This window comes from Saccostrea echinata, unplaced genomic scaffold, assembly GCF_033153115.1.
Source record: "Saccostrea echinata isolate AGI-Se365-2 ecotype Australia unplaced genomic scaffold, CSIRO_AGI_Sech_v1 ptg000033l, whole genome shotgun sequence".
NCBI classification, from domain to species: domain Eukaryota; kingdom Metazoa; phylum Mollusca; class Bivalvia; order Ostreida; family Ostreidae; genus Saccostrea; species Saccostrea echinata.
In genome coordinates, this window is record NW_026889782.1 from 18298523 (window position 1) to 18324010 (window position 25488).

The 25488-nt window shown below is 34.2% G+C and overlaps 2 protein-coding genes across 3 annotated transcripts in view; both read left to right on the forward strand.

The window, feature by feature from the left end:
- LOC133199032 (uncharacterized) overlaps nucleotides 1-10683 on the forward strand; it is an 83606-nt gene extending 72923 nt beyond the window's left edge. The window contains exons 6-8 of the mRNA XM_061334920.1: nucleotides 4309-4409; nucleotides 9777-9918; nucleotides 10377-10683. Coding sequence (XP_061190904.1) covers nucleotides 4309-4409; nucleotides 9777-9918; nucleotides 10377-10561 — 428 coding nt within the window. The 3' untranslated portion in view covers nucleotides 10562-10683. The remainder of the gene's footprint in view (nucleotides 1-4308; nucleotides 4410-9776; nucleotides 9919-10376) is intronic.
- A 3958-nt stretch (nucleotides 10684-14641) lies between these two features.
- On the forward strand, nucleotides 14642-25087 carry LOC133199030 (uncharacterized). 2 transcript variants are annotated; one of them, XM_061334919.1, is made up of 8 exons: nucleotides 14642-14813; nucleotides 14968-15060; nucleotides 16867-16962; nucleotides 17308-17437; nucleotides 17906-18030; nucleotides 19067-19167; nucleotides 23858-23986; nucleotides 24733-24842. In XM_061334919.1, the coding sequence occupies exons 1-8, from the start codon at nucleotides 14714-14716 to the stop codon at nucleotides 24751-24753; spliced, it is 795 nt and encodes a 264-aa protein (XP_061190903.1). In that variant the 5' UTR covers nucleotides 14642-14713; the 3' UTR covers nucleotides 24754-24842. The 2 variants fall into 2 exon arrangements, with proteins under 2 accessions (XP_061190903.1, XP_061190902.1); XM_061334918.1 differs by having other exon boundaries at nucleotides 14660-14813; nucleotides 23858-23999; nucleotides 24733-25087.
- Nucleotides 25088-25488: the final 401 nt, after the last annotated feature.

Below are 25488 nucleotides of genomic sequence, written 5' to 3' on the forward strand. Positions count from 1 at the left end.
GCCACCTTTTCATGCCCCCACCATAAAATGGCTGGGGTATATAGTATAACCCTGTTCCGTCATCATTCACTTTCCGTAGGTTTGCTCTGCTCCGAATTTGTATTGTTTAAATTGACGTTGGAGATAAATCAATGTTGTTTCTCTTCATATTTCATATAACAGGCACATGATCATGGTTTTAAAATTGAAATAAATTTCATACATATTCTGATTAAAAAGAAGCTATTTATAAGCTATTTGTATAGACCTTACTTGAGGAAAAAAAACTACATTTTCAATGTTGTGTGTATTTGATACGATTAAACGGTTATCGCTCGGGACGTAATGCAGTTGTTGTATTCGATTGCCATTCCTACGCTGTATGATAATGAAAATCAAGGTTATTAATTACTGTCTATACTTAGTGCTTAAAATTCTGAAGCAGAGTGTCTTCCGAGTTCTTTGAAGCAATGGACAAAACACTACATTCCATTTTTTACAAGCTCAAAATCGAAGATCCTGACTCATTTTAATATAGGATTGACTATATAAATTATTTTCTTCATCAAGAAATGAATCTAACAAGAGGCTCAAGGACTTTAACGGTCACCTGAGTATAATACAACAATTTAGAGGATCCATAGAGTATAAAATGAACTGAAAGGTGAAGCTTTGTTGCCCAAAAGCAAGAAAAATAGGGTGATTAGGATCAACAAAATAATTAGTCTAGTATTCATTAACAGTTCATAAATTAGATTCTAATCTGTTCCCCATTTATCACTATCACCATACAGTGTATTAAATAGCAAACTATCAGTGCTTCTGTACTATTTTAATTCCTTGTTAAAATCTCTTACATTGGCTTCTCTTGGTCTTTGATGAACATTTAAAAAGACAAGTTATTTTTGTCTCATTTTTATTTATCTATTACTTACAAGTATATCTGATCATTAAAACTATGAAAGTCCTTATGTATTATACAATAAACATTCTTGCATAATTCTCTTATTCCATTAACCTTTCAAGTACATTACTTACAGTGATTAATTATCAAAAGTAAATGGCAAAGGGGAATAACTCCTCTCAGTAGAATACAAATTAATAGAGCCCTGGCCAGGACCAGAACACTTGACCAAATGGTCCAGGTGTTCAAAAATCTGGTAAAAATACTCTTCCTTATTAAAACTTTTACTCTTTTTGCCTCTGATATGCCCAGGTGCATAGAAGATTTTAAAAGAAATAATGCATTTTTATTACAGATTCACTATATTATCAATAGAGCCCCCCTCCCTCCCCAGCAAGAAACACCAGATCCTCTCACCCTGGGACCAGAAGTTTGCTCATCATAAGTAATCACTTTGTTTATCTGCTTAACACTAAGAGTAGACAGGACTATTTAATAGAATTAATGCATTTTCACTATATTATCAAGAGCCCCACCCTTACACCAGCACATCTGACCCAGGGGTCATGCAATTCACTACTCTGGAAGAAGCACTCTTGCTCATCATAACTATACACTTAGCTTCTTTGCTTTTTAACCAGGAACAGAAAAGAATATTTTCAAAGAAATTTTGCTTTTTCACTATATAATCAACAGAGCCCCCCCCCTTTTTTTCACCAGAACCCTTGACCCTGGGGCTATGAATTTCACAATTTTGGTAGAGTCACTCTTGCTTATCATAACTATGTATTTAATTTGTTTAAATAATACCCAGGGGCAGAGAAGAAGATTTTCAAAGAAGTAATTCACCTTCACTATAGGATCTATATAGCCCCATCCTAACACCAGAACCCCTGATTACTGGGCCATGAATTTCACAATTTTGGAAGAGGCATCCTTGCTTATCATAACTATGTATTTCATTTGTTTAAATAATACCCAGGAGTAGAGAAGAAGATTTTCAAAGAAATAATGCACTTTCACTATATGATCTATATAGCTCCACCCTAGCACCAGAACCCCTGACCCTGGGGCAAGAATTTCACAATTCTGGTAGAGTCACTCTTGCTTATCATAACTATGTATTTAATTTGTTTAAATAATACCCAGGAGCAGAAAAGAATATTTCCAAAGAAATAATGCACTTTCACTATATGATCTCCCCGCCCTAGCACCAGAACCCCTGACCCTGGGGCTATGAATTTCACAATTTTGGTAGAGTCACTCTTGCTTATCATAACTATGTATTTAATTTGTTTAAATAATACCCAGGGGCAGAGAAGAAGATTTTCAAAGAAATAATTCACCTTCACTATAGGATCTATATAGCCCCACCCTAACACCAGAACCCCTGATCCCTGGGCCATGAATTTCACAATATTGGAAGAGGCATCCTTGCTTATCATAACTATGTATTTCATTTGTTTAAATAATACCCAGGAGTAGAGAAGAAGATTTTCAAAAAAATAATGCACTTTCACTATATGATCTATATAGCCCCACCCTAGCCCAGAACCCCTGACCCTGGGGCTATGAATTTCACAAATTTGGTAGAGTCACCCTTGCTTATCATAACTATGTATTTACTTTGTTTCAATAATACCCAGGAGTATAGAAGAAGTATAGAAGAAGATTTTCAAAGAAATAATGCACTTTCACTATATGATCTATCTAGCCCCGCCCTAGCACCAGAACCCCTGACCCTGGGGCCATGAATTTCACAATTTTGGTAGAGGGCTCAATGCTTATTACAATCATGCAAACAGTTTGACTGCTTGATGTCCAGGAGTAAAGAAGATTTTTAAAGATAGCACTAATTGTGATGGTTTTAGCCCCACCCCTCAGGCCCCAGGGGGGCAGGGACCATGAAATTCACAATTTTTGTACCCTTTCACCCATTGATGCTATATGCCAAAATTTGTTGAAATTGGTTCAGTGGTTCAAGAGAAGAAGCTGAAAATGTTCAAAAGTTTACGACCGACGGACGACTGACGACGACGGACGAAAACAGATAGCAATAGGTCACCTGAGTGACTCAGGTGACCTAAAAAACGAATCGCACGCTTAATGAAAAATTCATAAAAAAGTGTAATTCGGTTTTTTAGATTCATTTCTCGATGAACAAAATAATTTATATAGTCAATACTTATAATTAAATTTCAGCGAAAAATATGTTACTTTTCATGTACATACTTATTATTTAGCTAATTCAAAAAAAAAAAATGTGTACGAAATTTACATGCCGACAGCTGCGTAGAAATATATCGATAGGAAAATTACACGATTCTTTGGAGCGGATCTAAAACCCTGTAGCACACAAGGCGGGTATAATTTTCTTTTAAATGTTATAAAAATAATGAATTCCCCGTTATATTTTATTGTCTTTATAATGATTTACTAAGTTATCGATTACGCAAGTTATGAAAATCTGCAGGTGCAATTTTTAAAAACGATTACACATAAAGCAGGCAGAAACTTGCTTTGCTGTTAGTAAGCAAACGGTCAACGGTAGCACGTCGAGTGGAGTGCAGTGGAGTATTAGAAAGAGACATCTTCAGTTAATAAAAATCTAGAAATAAACTTGCTTGTCGACACACCTTAATACACGTACAACTTGATTGACAATTAACATGGTTAATACCCTGTATATTTAAGTTGATGTGCAGACGAAGTACATGAAAATGTTATAATAAAACTCACATCAGGAAAACTAAGTCTAAGGTCCTTGTATCATTTAATTTTTATAACCTACATAACATTTTTTTCTATTTTCATTTGTACGAAATTCAATGTAAATTCTTTCTTTATAAATAAAAGACACAAAACGCGTGCTTCTTTACAGAGTTATATCCCTTGCCATCCTCGGCATTACCCGTTGACAACAATTATCTCGCTTAATAATTTATTTGAATATTTTTCTTTTCTCTACTCAACAAGAATTTTTATTGTATAATTTAAAAATAGAAACATATGATTAAAATATTTCCTTTAAAGCACACGGAAAGAAACAAAATATTTACAGAAGCTGAATTTAAATCATGAAAAGAAAATTGTCATACGTTTTAGAGAGTATTAGTTGATAACACAGTCGCGTTCGTACATTTATTGGAATGACAAACACTGACGATAATTATATCAAAATGAATAATGAAAAGTAGTTCGGTTACTAAAATTTACATTACATTCATCGGAAAATGAACAGAAAAAATTAGTTCAAAGTAATGAAAGTAAGGAAAATTGAATTATTCGATAATGCACTCCTCAAGTTTAACATCAAATAGGCGAGGTAACTTTGCTCAGGAATATCAGAGTATCAAAAGAAAAAAAGATTTCAGCACTATATTTCTAAATATAATTTGTTTGACGATAAATTTTAATCATTTCAGGTGCTGTGTTTCTTGTTGTTGTACCCTACTTTTGTACAGATTTATATGGAATCCTTTCTGATGAATTTTATCAACTTTATGAAAAGAATATCATTACAAAGGTAACAATTCTTCTGTACAATTTTATTAACAATATACATGTAATCGTTTTAAATCTTATTTTTTTATTTGAAAAATTGAAATATGTCCACTATTATATATATCGTGTACTTATATTAATTTTCAAATAAAAATCGGGAAAGGACATCATGTGTGGCTGATGAGAGGTATAATTCCGCTTACTTCCATACCGTGCTCCGTCGATATCAATACTAAAAACAATTGTGGTTGTGTAACTTCCATTTCAATAGTCGCGAGATTTTATTTTTCACATCTGCCGACAAGTAGGCTGTGTTGTCTAGAGAGAAATATTTAATTTTTTGTTTAAGTAAATTACAGACTTATCGCACTGTGAAAGACGCTAACTTCCGTCAAATTCCTGCTTGAAATTCTGCTTCAAATTGCAAGGCCATTATTTTCATACTGCATTGACTATGGATTTCTCCGTCCACCCGATCAGGACAATGCACACAGCCAGTGTAGCCAGTCGAAGGGGATGCTTACACTTCCATGGCACATGATCCAACCTCTGATGTTTTCTGAGGTCTCTGTTTGCTCTGATCACAATTTGTATTCTTTTGAATATGAATATTAGGGAATTTGACGTTGTCATAACATTTAATATTGTTACTGTCAGCGTATTTCTCCACAAAATCTTTTTAAAAAAAAGACAAAGACGTGACCTGGTAAATTTAATTTTGTATGTATTAGGTTAATTTAAAAAATTCACAAATTTTGTCAATGTTTTTTTTTCTGAACACCGGTGTCCGTCTGTTGACTGTAAACATTTCACACTTTCGACTTCTTTTTTACGAATCACTTGACCAACTTTAATCAATGTTGGCACAAAGCATCCTTGATTAAAGTAAATTCTGAATTGTTTAATTGAAGGACAAAGCCGCATTGAAAGGGGAGATAATCAAGAAAAAGACAAAAAGGTTTGGGTCATTAAAAACTCTTCTTCTCAAGAACCCTTGGGCCAGAAAAGGTGAAAAGTGTGGAAGGTTCTTGAGGTACGAGGGGTGATCAAAAAATTCGCGAACTAATTGAATTACTTCCTTAAAAGATATAAAATGAGGTTTAAGTGCTCATTATTTTTTTTTAAGTAGTCCTCTCCGATTATAATGCACATCTGCCATTGTTCTACCCATGCGCGAATCACGTGATCCAGGCGGTCACGTGACGTGCTCCGTGGCGTTCTGTTCACAGAAGCTTAAAGATTTTTCCGAGTCTTATATTTCTTAACATGCAGGTAATTTTTTTATAACAAGAACAGTCCATCTGTCAGAAATGGCCAAATCTCGGCAATAGGATGGGTGGATAAGGACATCCCTTCCCAGAATTAGCATGGTGATCATCAAAACCCGAGTCCTCCGTCGCAGGAACGTCGTTTATTCAATGTGGATAAAGTATGGACGACCTTTTTTTTTTTTATCATATCCCATATGTTTAAAGTATAAAATAAACAATATTTTAAGGATTTAATAATTATATTATTGTTAAGAAATTCAGCTATTTTTCTAATTGTAACTTGGCGATCTTTCATAACAAATTGTTCAACTAAGAACACATTTTTTCCCCGGCTTGCTTTCGCTGGGCAACAGAACAACATCATTTTAACCATTTCCCTGCCTTCACTAAAACAACCAATCCAATGAATGATTGAACTTCTGTTAAGTCTTTTGTCTTCATAAACCTTTTTCAAACAAGAAGTCTGTGAGCCAATGCTCACTAGTAATACCCCCGCTCTGATGTGAATATACACTCTAAGCATGCATAAACAGGAAGTTGACATCGTATTCATACAAAAATAAATCCCACCATATGGCATGCCTAAACAAAGAGTTTGTTAGATTTCAAGCATCTGCGATGAGTAGTTGCTTAGAAAACTGCGATGAAAATTTGCTATGTATGGTACAGACAGATGCACGGATAAACAAGAAGTTGACCACGGATTCGCACAAAAATAAACCTACCATATGGCATGCCTAAACAAAGAGTGTGTTACAATTTCAAACATCTGCCATAATTAGTAGCTTAGAAAACTGTGACGAAAATTTGTTTGTATGGTACGGACAGACGCACGGATAAACAGGAAGTTGACATCGGATTCGTACAAAAATAAATCCCACCATATGGCATGCCTAAACAAAGAGTGTGTTAAAATTTCAAGCATCTGCAATGAGTAGTTGCTGAGAATACTGTAACGAAAATTTGTTATGTATGGTACAGACAGATACACGGATTAACGGAAGTTGACAGCGGATTCGTACAAAAATAAATCCCACCTTATGACATGCTTAAACAAAGAGTGTGTTAAAATTTAAAGGATCTGCGATGAGTAGTTGCTGAGAAAACTGTGACGAAAATTTGTTTGTATGGTACGGACAGACGCACGGATAAACAGGAAGTTGACATCGGATTCCTACAAAAATGTATCCCACCATATGGCATGCCTTAACAAAGAGTGTGTTAAAATTTCAAGCACCTGCGATGAGTAGTTGCTGAGAAAACTGCAACGAAAAATTTGTTACGGACAGACAGACACACACACTGACAGACAGACAGACACACAAGAGTAAAACAGTATACTCCCCTCTCCTTCGGAGCGGGGGTATAATTATCATATTCTACTGCAAAGGAATTTCCAAGATATACGTTAAACTTTACAGCCGTTCGTTGCTCGAGTACGACTGAGTCAACCATTTTTTGTCACAAGTCACCTACATATTGACGTCATTTTCACTTTGTGAGGTCACAAACACGGAGCAAAACATTATATTACACCGGCTATTTATAGAGTATGTGTATGACTATATGTGTGTCAAATTTCATTATGATCTGAATTGTGGTTTTATAAATATAGAGATAGTTCGCGAACTTTTTGATCACCCCTCGTAGTGTAGACTTTAAATATTGTTTAAATCTTGACCGAGTGATTAGAAAAGGGCCATAATAGACAGAGTTTTACATTAAAATATATACGGAAAAAACTTAAAAACTCTTCTTTAGAACCACAGGACCAGAACAGATGAAACTTATGCGAAAGTTTTCTGGGGTACTGTAGATTGTTAATTGTGAAAATCATGGCCTTCAGAGGCTAACAAAAGATTTAAAAAGAATTATGTACGAAAAAACTTTTAAAAGAACAGCAAAGTCATGATTAATTATATTAGCAGGAAAGAATCCTCATTTAGTTAAAATTCAATTTTATTTAAATCATGACTCCTGGGGATGGGGTTGGACACAACAGGAGATCAAAAATTTACTCTGGAATTTTTTTTTTAAAAATCTATTCGAGGACAGCAAAGCCATAATAATGAAACAACCTCAGGTAGTGTTGATTCAAGTTTGTTCATAACATTACACCCACCCAACCCTTCCCCTCAAATCCGGGGTAGGGTATGACCCAAACTTGTAACTGTTCACAAAATGATAAATCATATGTATTTATTTTAAATAGGCCTTCTCCTGCACGTATTAAGCGGTGGAAGAACTCAGCTTGCTTTGAACACTTACATTTCATTATAACAAATGATAAATACGCAAATTCCCAGGTAATTCCTTCAATAAAACGATACACTCGCGCTTCAAATTTTCAAATAAAAAAGGCGGTCTCAACTTTCTATTTGGTATCAACAATATTTCATTTCCGGTAGAATATATTACGAACCAGAAGTCTCTGTCGAGACTGTAGCTCTACTGGTTAGTACTTATAACAAAGGAAGAGAAAAGTAGCACTTGGACTTGAAACTTTGCAACAGAAATAAACAGAATAATGATCCTTGATTTAGTCTCTTTTTGTGGCAAGATAATAATCAGACTAAAACTGTAGGAGGAGTAATCTTTTTAAAGAATTTTACGGAAATTTCGATTTTAGTAACCATTGCAACATCATTCCACAAAACCAAAAACAATAAAGACAATTATGTATCTCAGTATAGTCTACTTGTGTGCCAAGTTATATTGAAATCAGACCAAAAACTGTAGGAGGAGTAGTGTTTTGAAAGTATTTCGAGAAAATTTCTATTTTTAGTAACCATAGCACAACCATTCATCGAAATCAAAAACTGATACAGAGAATTATGTATCTTAGTGTAGTCTACATGTGTGCCAAGTTAAACTAAAATCAGACCAAAACTGTCGGAGGAGTAGCATTTTGAAAGTATTTCTGTTTTTAGTAACCATGGCACCGTTCATCGAAATCAAAAAACCAATACACAGAATAATGTATCTTAGTGTAGTCTACTTTTCTGCCAAGTTATACTGACTGTAGGAGGAGTAGGATCTTAAAAGTATTTCATATAAATTTATTTTTAGTAACCATGGCAACACCGTTCATTGAAATCAAAAACCAATATACAGAATTATGTATCTGAGTGTTGTCTACCTGTGCGCCAAGTTATATTGAAATCGGATCAAAACTGTAGGAGGAGTATCATTTTTAAAGTTTTGCACAGAAATTTATCTTTTCTGTATCCCTGGCAACACTGTTCATTGAAATCAAAAACGGATATACAGAATTATGTATCTAAGTGTAGTGTACTTATATGCCAAGTTATATTAAAATCAGACCAAAACTGTAGGAGGAGTAGCGTTTTGAAAAATTGTTTACGGACAGACAGACAGGCGGACGGATACCTTACCACATGCTCTTCTAGTCTCTGACCAGTAGAGCTAAAAATCAAACCATCGGTGGGAAAACTTAATCAGAAAAAGTGATAATATTAAAATGTTTGAATTTTGGTTTTTTTCTCGAAAAAAACGTTTTGGCTCCAACATAGCCGATATACACATGTATGCTAGCGAATTCCTGGCAGTAATGATTTTTTATGAATCTAACTGTACTACGCCTTGGGATAAGGAATTCGTTTAGTTAGCGAGTCATTACACTTACTGGAGTCGCCCGCGTGGCGCAGTGGTTAGAGCGTCTGCTCTAGAGTCGCGGCGTAAGGAGTTGATCCTTACGTCGCGGGTTCGAATCCCACTGTGGAACGTGGAGACCGGTCCTTCGGATGAGACCGTATAAACCGAGGTCCCGTGTCGCAGTAGGTGCTGGCACGAAAAATATCCCTCACTGCTCAATGGCCCTTAGTGCCGAGTATAGGAAAAAATTTGCAGTTCTCCAACGGCAAGAGTTGGCGTCTCCATATGAGTGAAAAATTCTCGAGAGGGACATTAAACAACATACAAACAAACAAACATTTACTGGATTAGACACCGAACCAAAATAAATTTACCGGAATGGGTCGCGACTACTTATCTAAAAATTGTGAAACATGTGATCTCAACTTAAAAGTTTTGACGTTTTCTGATAATTAAACTTTGGTAAAAGAAAGGTAAAAGAAACTCTGAACATATTGTAACAGGAAGAGTTGTCAAACACAACCATACCATCGTACCCCTACAGAACAGACACCGAACTCAGGGCACCGTTTGACGACATTGGACAGCAGATTGGCATTCAACTTCTAGAACTGCGGAAAAGACCTATAAAGATCTGTGAGCATAGTAAGTAGAGTTACATTTACTTTTGTTTAAAGTTTAACTTGGACGTGTGAACTTGTTAAAAGGCACACTTAAAAGACATATATGCTTATGATAAACGTAAGTTATGCCTTTTATTATGCATTAAATATTGGGTCGTGAATCTACCTACCTAGAATTGTTGATAAACAATTAAATAATTACTGGAAGTGATATTACAAACATGACCCCCCAAAATTCAAAATCGTCTGAGAAGAGAGAAGGCAAGTAAAGAAGGTTTTTCAATTTTGTGTGCTTTTTTACCTGAATTAGTACATTTCCCCCTCTTTGTATCATTAAATCATCAAATGGAGTGAATTCGCGTTATGCGAATTTGTCCCCAAACCTGTATAAATTACGAAAATTTTAATGCAAAATAATCAGTTTTCTTGATAATAAATGAGATATAGTTATGAAACTCCAGGGGTTTTTTTCCATTTCAGAGGATATTATTGCCGGTTTGAGATTATGGATGTGCTGCAGCTTAATGGCGGGGCTTTGTAAAACCAGAAATGATATGGAAGCTGCTGAAATCTGTAACACTTATTTTCAACACTTAAGAAAACGGTTATCGGACTGGAAATGGGTTGATTGCATTGCGTTTGACGTTATATTTCAGAAAATATGATATTTCAAGTTACGCTACTCTCAAAGAAGGATATCTCCATAATTGCTTCCATCCTTCTTTGTCATTGTTATTGTAATTGGACTTGTAAGCTTTTTTTCTGTTTTGCTTGAAATTGCTGCTCAGTATACACTATATATATATATATATATATATATATATATATATATATATATATACAGGAGTAAAACATGTAAACAGATTTTTCATAAATTTATTACATGAAAAATATATATATATAGGCTATAAATTTTCAAAATAATCAACACGAGTTAAACATATATGAAACGTAACAAAACCAAGTATCAAGTATTTGTTCAACTTCCGTATTGTATATATTCAATTACATGTAAAATCATTATAAATATAATTAAACTCCCGCTCCGAAAGAGAAGGGGTATACTGTTTTTAAACCTTGTCTGTCTGTAACAAATTGTCGTCGCAGTTTTCTCACCAACTAATCATCACAGATGCTTAGTATTTAAGCACACTCTTTGTTTAGGCATGCCATATGGTGGGATTCATTTTTGTACGAATCTAATGTCAACTTCCTGTTTATCCCTGCGTCTGTTCGTACGAAATTTCCGTCGCAGTTTTCTCAGCAACTAGTGATATACCGATTAATCGATTAAATCGATTATCTAATCAAAATGCCCCACCCCCGATTATAAATAATCGATTATGCTTTTAATAATCGATTAATCAAAATATTAGTTAAAAGTAAATTATTCCTTTGATTTTTTATTCATTCTTCTTTGAATATTACTAAAGAAATGCAACATCCTTATTTTAAGGGGAAAATTATAAACAGATTAGAACTTTGTACTTAAATAGTTAGGACATCTTCAACTTTGCCAAACCAGTAATTTAACGGTTGAAAGATTTTCATTCCATTACCGGAAGTTGATTTTGAGCCCTTTTCACAGAAATCAAAAACTGCATGTTTGATAAAACATTTGACAATAGTTTGGGTTTTTAAGGGTATGTAGCTGTTAATCAAAAGTATTGTACTAATATTCAAAAAAAAAAAAAAAAATCCTTCTTTCTTTTCCCGATGTGATGCCAATATTTCCTCAAAATGACTGAAAGCACGCATTTTCATTGCTCTTGATGGAAATCCTCAAAATAAAGGTAAAGGAGAGTTGCAGATGCAAATCGACTCATCAGGCTCATGCGTTTCATAAGCATGAATGACGGATCTTTGACCGGAAGTCCAAGGGTTAGTACACTACGCCAGGTTAGAGAAAATTCGACCTCAGTATCTTAAAAACAGTCACTTAAAAAAGCCTAAGAATATTTCTTTCGCTCAGATCAAGAGATTGATAAACCTAATGCATCGTAGAAAATCGATCTGCAATTGTTGTACATGGCGGACTAGCAAGCAGAAATTGAATGGTCGGAAGGGGGATGTTTTAAGAGTTTTGTGTTACTTTCTAAGGTTTAAAGATAACATTTAACTCAATATCTGATGTTTGTAAATAAACTTTTTACCTTACTGTATTCAGTTTTGAACGATAGACTATATTACTGATTAAATCATTGTATCCACCATAGAATTAGCGAAATGTTGACTTTAAACGAGACTGATATCCCTTTTTCATCAACTTGTTTGCCAATATCTTGCCTCTTCTTAGAAATTATTCGTACGCAGAGCATGCTCTTGCGTAAAGAATCAACTGGGAGACGTAAACTCCATATGCTGGTTACATGAGTATATTGCTACATAAATGAGGGAAGTTGACGATAGAAAAGTTGAAATTCATTACGTTTATCATATTTCTTTGTTGTTAAGTTACATTAATGTCTTTTTCTAGTAAAAATCAAAATATGAAACAGATGTGTCAGACTCTGTGTATCTTTTATTTCGAGTTCAGAGTGATATATCGAATCAAATGGATACTGTTAATTGATAAAATGTCATTGATATATCTAAATGTTGAATTGAAGGCCACAGCATGAGATTTCTTCTTTTCGAGTAGAAGTTTTTGAATGAATTTGGCTTCATATGAATGCAAGAATAGGTCTGTTAATAACGGGGGCGCAATCGGTACCCATAGGCATTTGGACAGATTGTTGGAAGACTTGATTTCCAAAAACTAGATATTGTCAGAAACTCAAGCATCTTTTTAATATCAACTCAAGAGGATTTGTGTTTATAATAAGAATGGCTTTTACTGAAATAATCTTGCAAATGACCAATGACAAGGTAAGTTAATTTACGAGTTCCATTTTTGTTCAAAAAAGACAGGACTTTTAACTTATCTATAGGAATACTAATATAGAGTGTTTAAAAGTCGTACGTTTTGATGTTATTGATTTTGGTAAAATTTTAAAAGTTCCTTGGAATTTTTACAAAGGATTAAACTCTGCCATTCAGTTAACTGAAAGTCTACTGAAAGGCAGAACTCTGCCATTCATTGACCATTTAGTTAACTGAATGGTGTGGGTTTATCCTGTGTTATATATCCACATCAAATTTACACCACTTCTCGAATTTATTGTTGTAAAGTACTCCAGATTTTTCTCCATCACTGCTGTCAATGTTTTAATTTTTTTTAATTTAAACATATTTTATTGAGTAATTCAATAAGGATTGGGCAACAGGCAAGGCCTATGCACACCCTCTCCTTAATGTTTTAGTGATTAGTAAAGAAAGAGGCTTGGTAGAACATTTAGTCCAACCCACTATGTATCTTTGTACGAATATTTAAGTAGCTAAGAAATCCAGTATTGGTATGGTAATTCAAATTGATTTGATTGTAGGGAATATTAAAATTATTCAATACTGATATGTGATTTTGACAATTCCCATCTTAGACAGGTAGCAAGTTTGATTAGCACGTGCAGAATAAAATATGGAGATAACGAACAGTATTCAAGTTTAAAGTCCATGAGAACAATACAAATCGGGAGCAGAGCAGAGCAAACACGGACCTCCAAAACATCAGAGATGGGATCAGGTGCCATAAAGGATTGAGCATCCCCTGCCGACCGATCATAACCCCCGTGTGCCCCTTGTTATTATAGGTAAATAACAGAAAACGTTGTCGACAAATCAGTGTGTAAATAATGGCCTAACAATTAGTATGAAAAACGTCAGTCAGCATGTGACTTAATGATGTATTTCCTGACAAGGTCATTGTATCGACCATAGAACCTACGAAACGATGACTTTAAACAAAACTGTTGATATTCTTGTTTCAACTTGTTTGTCAATAACTTACCTCGTTTTAGAAATTGTTTATACATATAGCATGCTCCTGCGTATCGAATCATCTAAGATATATACACCCCATTTGATGTGATAAGGGTATACTGCTGCCTAAGTAAGGGAAGCTGACGATTGAAAAGTTAAAGTCATCACGTTTATCATAAAGCTTTGTTGTTACATTACCATTTACGTCTTTTTCTAGTAAAATATCCAGAATTAAATCCTAGCTCCTCTGAAATACAATTGAAATAATGAGCCTTACAAACGAAGACAATGTTGTTACCTGCTTTTTTTCCGTTGGAACCAGTTTATTTTTATTCTGTTATCTACCTAATTATATTTTCACCTCTGAATTATTAAGGACAGGAGGAAATATGGTTTTCATATAGCCCCTCAATCGCTTACTGCAATATTTCAGCAACCATATAATACCTTTTAACCCATTGTAACAATTATTTAATCGGATAAAATTTAAATTAATAAAAAAAAAACAAGAGATGTTTGTAAAACACTTATCCCCCCCCCCCCCTTGGACATACATTATAGGGTGTGCTCGATCGTACCCAAAACAGAACTTGACCTAGATATTCTAATGATAAATCTGTTTACCAAATTTCATTTTAATATGTGGAACATCTGCGAAGAAAATGAATGGAAACTGTTGGTGGACTGACAGACCGACCGACCGACAGACAGCAGCAAAGCAATAAGCCCTCCTTTCTTCGAAGGGGACATAAAAAAGACGGATTTCAATAAGTACTTAGCAATCGCATTGTCGACCGTCATGACACTCAATGGCGACAGCGATCCTTAAGAATTTTTTGAAAGCAAAGCGTACATAATTATAATATTATCGCACAGTCCTCGAACATTTTGATAACCCCTCGGCCTTTAACACAATCGACGTCCTGAATTTGTATCTTAAACGTGATCGAGAGTAATACATGATGGAAGATAAAGTACTGCAAGATGAAACGTCTATTTTTTCGGAACATTTTCATCAATTTCTTGAACCGTGCTTGGAACCCGTGTTGAATTTTTTAAGTGAGTAGCACCTTGTGAAATTTTGATATACAAATTATACTTGATTCAAAACAAATAGATACAAGTAGAGAAATTCAAGTAAACTGTTTCGAAATTCTAACCAGATGCAAAATTCACGAACAAAATTTAGTAAGTTTTAACTTTAACTTCTCAGGTTTTAATGCACATTGTGATCAAGCTTTCAATATAGTGGACTTCGGGACGTTCAATGGGCGAACTGTTTCTTCATTCCTGAAATTACTCATTGGTAAGGATTTATTTTTGTTGTTCTCTATAGGTTCTCAATTCATAAACAAGTTGTACAAATGTTCTTACAGTCTGTCCCACGATAATAAGGAACCCGCTTTTTGCATTATATCTTAAAATGTATATAAATACCTTGGCCTTCAAACTAGCTTCCATTGATAGATCATTTTTACCAATCTTCCTGTCAGTTCAACCAGTGTTTTCCCACAGCGGCAAATTCTAAGTCTACGGCGATTTAATATGTTAAACTAGTCGATTAGCGTCAAGATGAGACGCAAAGCAGTGAATTACCTTTCAAAGTAAATAACCAAAAAAAAAAAAATCTTCAAAAATCAAATAAATTAAGTCAGTGTGTTTTTGTCATTAAAATGTTTTGCTTTATCTGTAAAAATATTTTAATTGGTTTTATCATAAAGTTTAAAAAAAAATACTTGTGGGTATTGAACGCAATAGCTCTAGAAACGGCTACTGACATGGTCTGGTACAAGAATTTGTTTTTAACGTAACAGCTTCATTTGTTGAAATCCTAATAAGACGGTGAGTTCTTTTCTGTATTCTGAAGACTTCATGCATTTGGCAGTCACTATGGGCGAACTTGATTTAGCTTACTTGGGTGAACACCGGTGTAAAAAGTTGTAATTAAATAACCAAGTGCACTTTGTGGTGTGGTGAAGTTGAACTTATGGCTGACAAAAATGTAGTATTGGCCGAGGATTTGCTGTTTGGTGAAAATCCATGGGCTTTCATTTATTTTGATGAACGTTTCAATGCAATATTGGTCACTTCTGCTTGCGGGTAAGTTATTTGGTAATATTAATTCAAACATTTTCACATATTTAAATCATTTTCCAGTAATATAAAATCAAAACCTTTCTCCATTGTATTGAATAATATAACATAAGTTAGTTATTTTCAAATTTGCATCCTATCTCACCCCCCCCCCCCCCTCCATTTGTTTTATTATTTAGGATCTCATCATGTGAGATATGACGTCCTTGGTACCGTGGGATAGACTATATTTGCCCTTTGGGTATGCTCATGTATGAAAATGCTTTATTATAAATGATGCATTTTACGAATTATTTATAAAAATACCGTATGCTTTGGGGGGAGCATCCTGGTTACCCTACACGATGAAATTCATTAACCGAGACAAAACGCAGAGCGCTAACGAAAAGTGTACAATAGGAGAGGTAATCTTCAGCGCCTGATGAACGAAGTGCCATTTCCTCAGCACACATTAAATTTTCGTTCCTTTTGGTCATCAAGCACCTAAATTGTTTGCTCCATTATCACCATGTATGAGAATAATTACTCTGTTATAAGAAGTTATTCCCCTTTGTTATTCACTTATGATAATTAATCCATTTAAAAATGTAACTGATTGGTAACTGAATAAAAGAATCATACAAAATGTTTTAAAATATAATTTTAAAAAGTAATTTCTTAGTTTTTAAATGTCGTAGACTTTTAAAAAATTGCTGAATAAAAATAAAAAAGATGTGTGTAATGCAAAGACCAAGAGAGGCAATTATGGTGTAAGTATTAAACTTGGTGCATTTTTTGCAATATTATCTTGTCATATTTGGTGAGACTGATTAGAGGGAAGATAGCGCTGGCATATACAGGCAGGTTTTCAGGTTATTGCTAAATATCAAACCGATCATTTTGTCGATTTCTCGGTTTTGAGTTTATTTTGTGTTATTATGATATTATTTACAATTCCATGGATCCTTTAGAGGGTTGTACTATAATCAGGTAACCGTTAAGGCCCTAAGGCTTCTTGTTTAATCGATTTCTTTTTCAGGACAAATTCGAGCAGAGTCCGTATCTCGAGAAATTGCTGTGTTTTTCAACGATCAAACAACCAACGATTTCAACGCTTTAATGAAGACTATTACAGGTTTTCTTTGTCTCGTCATATGCTTGTGAATATTTTATCTGACGATTGTAATGCAAAATACTTGTTTGAATAAATTACAAAAGCAAGTCAGATCCAAGTTCGACCGCCAATTTTCATTTTTAATATTTCCAAAATTTACTTGCAATTTGAGGTTTATTCTCAAAAGCATTTTAAATTATCCATTTCTTAATGGGGGAAAAATTCAAAAGACCTAGCCGCTCTACTAGTAATTTGTGATGTGCTGATTTGGATGATGAAAACTCTGATTTTATGCTTGACCTGCAGTGTTAATTGTTGAAATGTAAACTTTTCCCCAGCTAATTAAGTACATACGTCTTGTTTTAGCTTTCAAAGAAGAAATGAATGATCCCAATATAAGAATTTTCATCAATCCTAGCAATGCTTATGGACGCTGCCTTCCGGAATCAAGTATCGACATTGGTATTTGTTCACTCATGGTGCAGTGGCTATCAACGTACGTTATTATTTAATAGAGCAATAAAAGACTGTCTATTGTCCCATTTAAATATAATTGCAATCGGTTTTCAATAAACTTTTGTTCCTTAAACATATAGTGAAAATATACCATTTTATCACATACCTATTTGTAATGTGACTTCCAAGGTTAAGCGTTTAAATATCAACCTCAAATACGAAAATACCAAAAATTAGTATTTTTCCTGCCAATCACACTTTTTTGCAATCACTTTTAGGTCTTCTCCTTAGAATTTCAATTTTACCAGCTGTTCCTCAAAAATCATACGTAGAGACAACCTGCCAAGATATGGACATGTGATTGAAATGAACCCGACAGAGCATTATAAAAGTTTTCAACTGAAACAAAATAATACACACAAAAAAAAAGATTCAGTTCCCTGTGCAGTATACGAGGATGCACTTTCTAATGAGAAGTAAAATAATAATAAATACATACTGGTTTTAGGCCGATACGTCTAGATAAAGAGTTAGTTTACCTGCCTGGAAAGACAGAGAACGAAGAAGTTATAGAAAAAGCAGCCAAGGACTGGGAAAATTTTCTTTGCTCCAGATCCAGAGAGATGAAAAAAGGTAAATCAATATCAAAGATAACTATTCGTACAAATTTATCTTTACAACGGATTAGCATTTTGACTGCTGATGACATATTTTTTACCTATTCTGTATACCGGTAAGGAGCAATATCAAAGGAATATTCACTTATTTTTGCAGCTCAGAGATAACTGCGCCAAAAATACAATAATGATCTAATGAGTCTTAGTAACAAAGAGAAGGACACTGAAAACATGGAACTTCTACATAATGTTTATAGTTACTTCTGTTTTTATTTATGCTTTTCCTTTCAAACACTGTAAGAAGCTTAAGATATGTGTACTTTTAATAAATAAGATGTAATTTATCAAAACATTTATCGAGATAGTGATACTGGTAGGTCAAGGGATAAAAACAAATAAAGCTTGATAACTTCCAACCCAGTATTATTCAATGGTGATATGTAACTATTAACTGCCCCAAAATGCATGTGTGACTGACTTGTAACAATTACTTTAAAATAAATTGATAAATATTTTATGAATTTTTATGTAAGAAAATAATTACAAATGTCATTATTATACCTCATTATAATTATTCTACACAACGCGTTATCTGATTGGTTGTAGATTATCACGTGATCGGGCCATAAAACTTCATATTTCACGGTCGTCGGCATGCTTTTCATCATATTCCCCCTCTTCGGATACCTAGTGTATTTTCCCGCAACAGTTATCGTTCGTGGAAAGAAAACTCCCGAGAGTAGTAGACGTCACAATAGCCTGGTTTACGTCACAAAATTGATGATTAGTGATGTGTCAAAGGGTTTCAGTAACTTTACGTTAAAAACGAAAGTGAATTTTAAGAGCGGTACCGAATTCGAAAGTTTATGTCTATTTTAAAGTTTTTGCTTGTTTCGGTATAATAAACAATCCATTGCATGAATGTTCGGGAAACATGAAGATTTATTCAGCCAAGAAATATCATATTCCCCTCGGGCAAATCTTCATATTTCCCTCACTATCATGCAATAAATGTATAATATTTAACATATAATCCGTCTTTAAACTTTCAGGTGCTGTGTTTCTTGTTGTTGTGGGCTACATTTCTACAGAATTGTATGGAATTCTGTGTGATGAATTCTATCAACTTTATGATAGAAATATCATTACAAAGGTAACAATTACTATGTACTATTTTTTCAAAGATAGGTATGGCTGTGAATATGTTTCATTCGAATTATTTCCGCACTGTAATCCCTCATTATCAGTGCCAAATACAACAGCTGTGTCCAACAATTTCGTTAGTCGAGAATTTTATACTTTTAATATCTGCGGGCAATTGAGACCGTCTTGTTTAGAGAACGATATTTAACTTGTTTTGGTAAAATACCGAATTGCTGCTTCGTCTGAAGTAAATTAAGTGTCGTGAAAGACATACCTTTATGCTTGAAATTCTACTTCAAATGGTGAAACCATTATTTTAATAATACTGAATTGACTACGAATTTCCCCTTCCATCCGATCAGGACACAGGGCACACGGCTAAAGTGGCCAGTCGACAGGGAATGCTTTCTCCTCCATTGTACCTGATCTCACCTTTCGTCTTTTATGCGGTCCCTGTTTGCTCCGGTCAAAATTTTTATTGTTTCGATACTGGACCTCGACCTATCAAAGATTACCGTCGCCCGCCTGGCGCAGTGGTTAGAGCGTCTGCTCTACAATCGCGGCGTAAGGAGTTGATCCTTACGTCGCGGGTTCGAATCCCACTGTGGGACGTGGAGACCGGTTCTTCGGATGAGACCGTATAAACCGAGGTCCCGTGTCGCAGTAGGTGCTGGCACGAAAAAGATCCCTCACTGCTCAATGGCCGTAAGTGCCGAGTATAAGACAAAATTTGCAGCTCTCCACCGGCAAGTGGTGGCGTCTCCATATGAGTGAAAAATTCTCGAGAGGGACGTTAAACAACATACAAACAAACAAACAAAACAAAGATAACCGTTAAGTCATGATTATTGTTCGTTATCTTCGCATTTTATCTAGACTAGGATTTTGTTATACTTTATTTTTTTTTTTAAATTTTGCTACGGAATGTTCCGTCTACCTGATCAATACATTTGGCTCACGGCGGGTGTAAGCTGTCAACTGGGGATGCTTACTCCTCCTAGACACCTGATTCCACCTCTGGAATTTCCGGGGGTTCGTGTTTAATGTCCAGTGCATTGATTTGTATGGTTTGTGGGTTTCTTTAGATCGTTTGTAATCTTCACCCTTTTCATGTAATCAAAAAATTATACATTGTTACAGTTAACGTATTGCTCAATGAAATCTAAAGAAAATGTGAATAAACTCAATTAAATGTACAAGAGTCTTAAGAAATTACACATCCTTTTGACAAAACGTTTTATTTAACATAAAAGGACAAAATTGGGTAGAAATATTTCAAGAACTTATTATGATATACAGATACACTAGTATGTATTTCAAAATATCTAATACTAAACTGCAAAACATGAGGTCATAGGAAGCAAGTCAAAACTTCGTAATTCATGTATAATCGCTATACATTATAAATTGTCTATTTAATCATAGGTCTTTAAAATCTCTCTATAAACGCCTAAAAAACAAAATAACATCTTGCAAGTTGAGTATGGTAATATTATTTCATATGCCAATTTGTGATTTTTTTTTTCATCTGAACAGAAATCATTTGCACTAGACAAGTAGACCTCATTGAAGGCCTACTACAACTAAAACACATATCGGAATAGTCCTTTTTTGACAAGCAAAGAAAACGGTTAACAAATCTTTTAAAATTTCAAGGATACTGTATTTGTTTGAAGAAAGGGGGGGGGGGGGGTCTCCGAGATCATTTTTTAAAAATTCCCTAACATAGTTAATTTAATAACTCTGAAAATCTCATAAGTCTTTGGCTCTGAATCTTATTAATATAAACAATCATGTATTTTATTTGCCATCTCATGTATAATGTTTAGTTCTGAGGGGAAAAAATCACAAATAAATCACATTTTATTACATTTTCATCAGTGAAATACTGTGATTTATTCATTGAATAAAAGTGATATTCTCTCACAGTGTGAAAGGATACCAAAGTGATATTCTCTCACAGTGTGAAAGAATATCAAAGTAAGTAAAATATAATTTCTGGCCTGTAATAAGATTAAGATAGTAACTAGGGATGTCAAATCGGTCAATATTTGATAATCGGTTACTTGGACGATTTTACGATCGAGTACCCGGGTACTCGGTAAAATTGTAAAATACAAATGTGTTCATTTCATTGAGACCAGTTAAGCCCTGTTTAACCCCATTGATGTTTTTTTTTAACGTTTTCTATGCCTGTACACAAACGTCGAGCAAAACGAAAACGAAAATAATTTTTTTTCACTATTTTTTTTTTATCAAATAAACACAAAAGATAAAGGAAAAAGAGTCCAGATCGCTAGACGTACAGTATATTTAATTAATAATTGTATGTTGGTTGTTTTCCCCATATACGCTATGTTTACTTTGCACAGCTAATTCTAAACATTTTTTAAATCTTTAGTTCTTTCCTAATATTTTTTTTTCACTTTTGAAGTGGTAGCGGCATTTCTTTGCATGTCCGAATTCGCTACCGACTGAACTAAATTATTTTAGGATAATAAACCCTAATTAAACAATGAACAATAAACGGCCACAGACAATAACGGGTATTAACAGGTGTGGGTGACGCTAATTACAAGGAAACATGGACAATTCATTTTGAAATTGCATTTTTATAAGTTTTTGATTTAAAAAAAAATATATACTTTGTTCTTTGAAATATGAAAAAAATAATATACATCCGAGTAACCGAGTAGCAATTTTAGTATTCGATACTCGGACGTTCAATCGAGTACCCGGTTAACCGGGTACTCGTTGACATCCCTAATAGTAACTAAACCATCTTGACAGAGACTAAAACTGCCAATTTCTTCCCAAATATGTTGCTAAAATCCATGTTTTCATCTCACAACTGCTAAGCCATGACATCTCAACTGCTCAACTATGACGTCACAGCACATTACATTGTGTTAAGAAAAGACAGAGGCAACGGGAAAATAAAAAAAATGTAATAAATAGAAAATTCAATGTTTTGTAGTTGGATATGGAATTTATTTCACTCGTGAGACAGGATTTTTTGATATTTTCACTCGTGCTTCGCACTCGTGAAAATATCAAAAAATACTGTCACACTCGTGAAATAAATTCCATATCCAACTACAAAACATTGAATATCCTCTATCTATTAATAAATGTTAATTAAATATAATCTATGATATAAAAAAATCTGGTTCATGTTTGATTTAAACCTGTGCCAAGTATTCCCCTTCGTTCCGCTTTCCACCTCCACTACACGCTTTCCTATACATATTTGACCCCTTTTTTCTCTTCTTGTGATACAAGTACATGTACCTCTTAGGAGATATGATGTTATGTTTATTCATAAGATTGATTGCACGTTGTTTACTTTTATTTAATAGACCTTAAAGCCTGCATAATCTCGAAAAATTACGATATTTAAACCTGACTGGTAAATTTTGTTCTTCCTTCAAGTCTCGGTCAGAGTAATTTGGGTAAATATTTTGTGATTTACAATTAACAATGCATGACATCGATTGTTTAGCAGTAACGAGGTAACGATGAGGCAAGAAATCGACATTTTCAAATGAAAAGGCGGTAGTAACAAGTCACTTAATGGTAAATCAACTGTAATCTATATATATATATATATATATATATATATATATATATATATATATATATATATATATATATATATATGAAGGATGTCTTTTGGGCCTATTTGTTGGAAGAGAAACGTTTTTCGCTTGCAATAAACAGATTTCATCATCAGAAATGATAAATACATCAATTCTCTGGTCATGCCTTCAATCAAACAATACTCCCTCTCTTCGCATTTCCAAATCAAAAAGGCAGTTACACTTTCACTTTGGTACAGTTTCAACAAACCTCATTTTTTAAAGAAATCCAAACCACCAGTGGAAGAACTATACAGAAATAGCATATCAAGTTGAATTGTTGTACTTTCTCTATATAAACCTTATTGCTCACATATGACGATATGCAAATGAACAGAATATACGCCATTTCTCCATTTGCTTTCGATATCAATATTATTGTCAACAACCTTCATGTAGTTGTGAGAGCACCAATTAGGGATTTCAGATTTCTTCTGCTGATTTTGTTTGTACATGTGTCTCCACCCTTCTCACCTTCGCAACATCTTCGATTGATTGATTGTTTATTGTTTAACGTAACGTCCTTTTCGAGAATTTTTATAATGTTTAACGTCCTTTTCGAGAATTTTTATATTGTTTAACGTCCTTTTCGAGAATTTTTTACTCTTAGAAAGGTCACTATGTCGTTAAAGGGCTTCAAAGTTGGACCCTATACTCAGTACTCAGGGCCATTGAGCATTGAGGGTTCTTCATCGTGCTAGTGCGTAAACGACACGGGACGTCAGTTTTTAAGGTCTCATCTGAAAGACCCGTGATTTTTACTTATGGTACCGGGCGCTCGGCAAAGGAACAGTCACTAAAAATGTTTACGACCTACTTTTGAGGCAATTGCTTCGAAACTACCTTTCACTATTCCTGGATGTTATAAATTCTCAATTTTTTTTTTTACTATTTTCATTTTTAGGACGTCATTTCATTAACCGAATTTGATACTGGAATCGAAATACGTGTATTAGTAACGGAGTGGGTCGCGAAATGTGAAGCACACGAACTCGACATAGAACTTTTAAGATTTCTTACAAAAAGAAAGGTAATTCAAAAAGTCTGAACTTGTTATAACAGGAAGAATTGTCAAACACCACCATACCAATCTACCCCTACAGAACAGAGACTGAACTCAGGGCACCATTTGACGACATTGGCCAGCAGATCGGTATTCAACTTCTAGAACTGCGGAAAAAACCTGCCAAGGTATATAAAAATAGTAAGTAAACGTTTCATTCATTCATGTTTGAAGTTCAACAAGGACCATGCAGTGCATTTGCTGTACGAAACATTTAAAAAAATATCATAAATGTTGAAAAGATCTGTCAACAGAAAAGTAATTTATGCCTCTTTTACAATAATAATAATTGAGTTGTGAACCCACCTTCACAAAAATCGATGATACAATGTACATGTACATTAACTTGAAGTGATATTACAAATAATGCTACAATTCTATGACCAGAAAAAAATCCGCACACAAGATTCAAAATCATCTGTAAAGAGAGATGAAGAGCGATTAAGCAAGGCTTTTCAATTTTAAATACAATGTAATTTTTAACCTAAAGTACGCTTATCCCTGTCTGTATTATTGTATCATTAAATTATCAAATGCCGTGATGTATTTGTGAAATGTTTAAAAATTTTCTTTCTTAGCATTCACTGGCAAAAGAATGTTATTGTGAACATTCGTGATTTTGTTATAATGATATTGCGCAATGTAATGAATCATACCGGGTTGTACGCAGTGGATAGAGTGTTTTCTCAAGGGTCGTGGAGTAAGAAGTACGTGTTCTAGGGAAGTTATAATTGGGCGCCTTACCCAGATTTCTACCAAAAGTTCTATAAATTGCTATAATGTTATATGCAAATTATTCCAATTTTCCCGATAATAGATGAAATAGATATTATCATGAAATCTCAAGTTATTTTTTTTTTTGTTTTCGTTTCAGAGGATTTTGTGGCAAATCTGAGGTTTTGGTTTAATTGCAGCATAATGGCGGGGCTCGGTAAAACCAGAAATGATATGGAAGCTGCTGAAATCTCCAACACTTATTTTCAACACTTAAGAGATCGGTTAATAGACCGGAAATGGATTGATTGCTTCGTGTTTGACGTTATTTTTCAGAAAATCTAGTAATATTTCAAGTTTTGAGTTCTACCGGAGATCTCTTGCTGATCGTTTCATCATCGTTTGTGGACTTGTTTTGCCTAAAATGGCTGAATCAATCACATAATAAACAGAGGCGTAAAATATATGTAAAACAGATATTTTTCATAAATTCATTACATAAATAAAACAGAAAAACACACGTATAATGACTGTTTATTTCACAAAAAATATTCAACAAATGAAACATGACAATATAAAAGAATTATATGTTCAATGTCTATGTATTTTATCCACAGGCATCATCCGCCCGCGTGACGCAGTAGTTAGAGCATCTGGTCTAGAGTCGCGGAGAAAGGAGTTGATCCTTATGTCGCGGGTTCGAATCCACTTATAACACAACAACGTTCAATGGGTTGTGTAAGTGTTTAATTATGGTACAAACTAACAAACAGTTCAGACAAACACCTATCCAATTGATTGATTGTATGTTGTTTAACGTCCCTCTCGAGAATTTTTCACTCATATGGAGACGCCACCACTTTCCGGTGGAGAGCTGCAAATTTTGTCCTATACTCGGCACTTACGGCCATTGAGC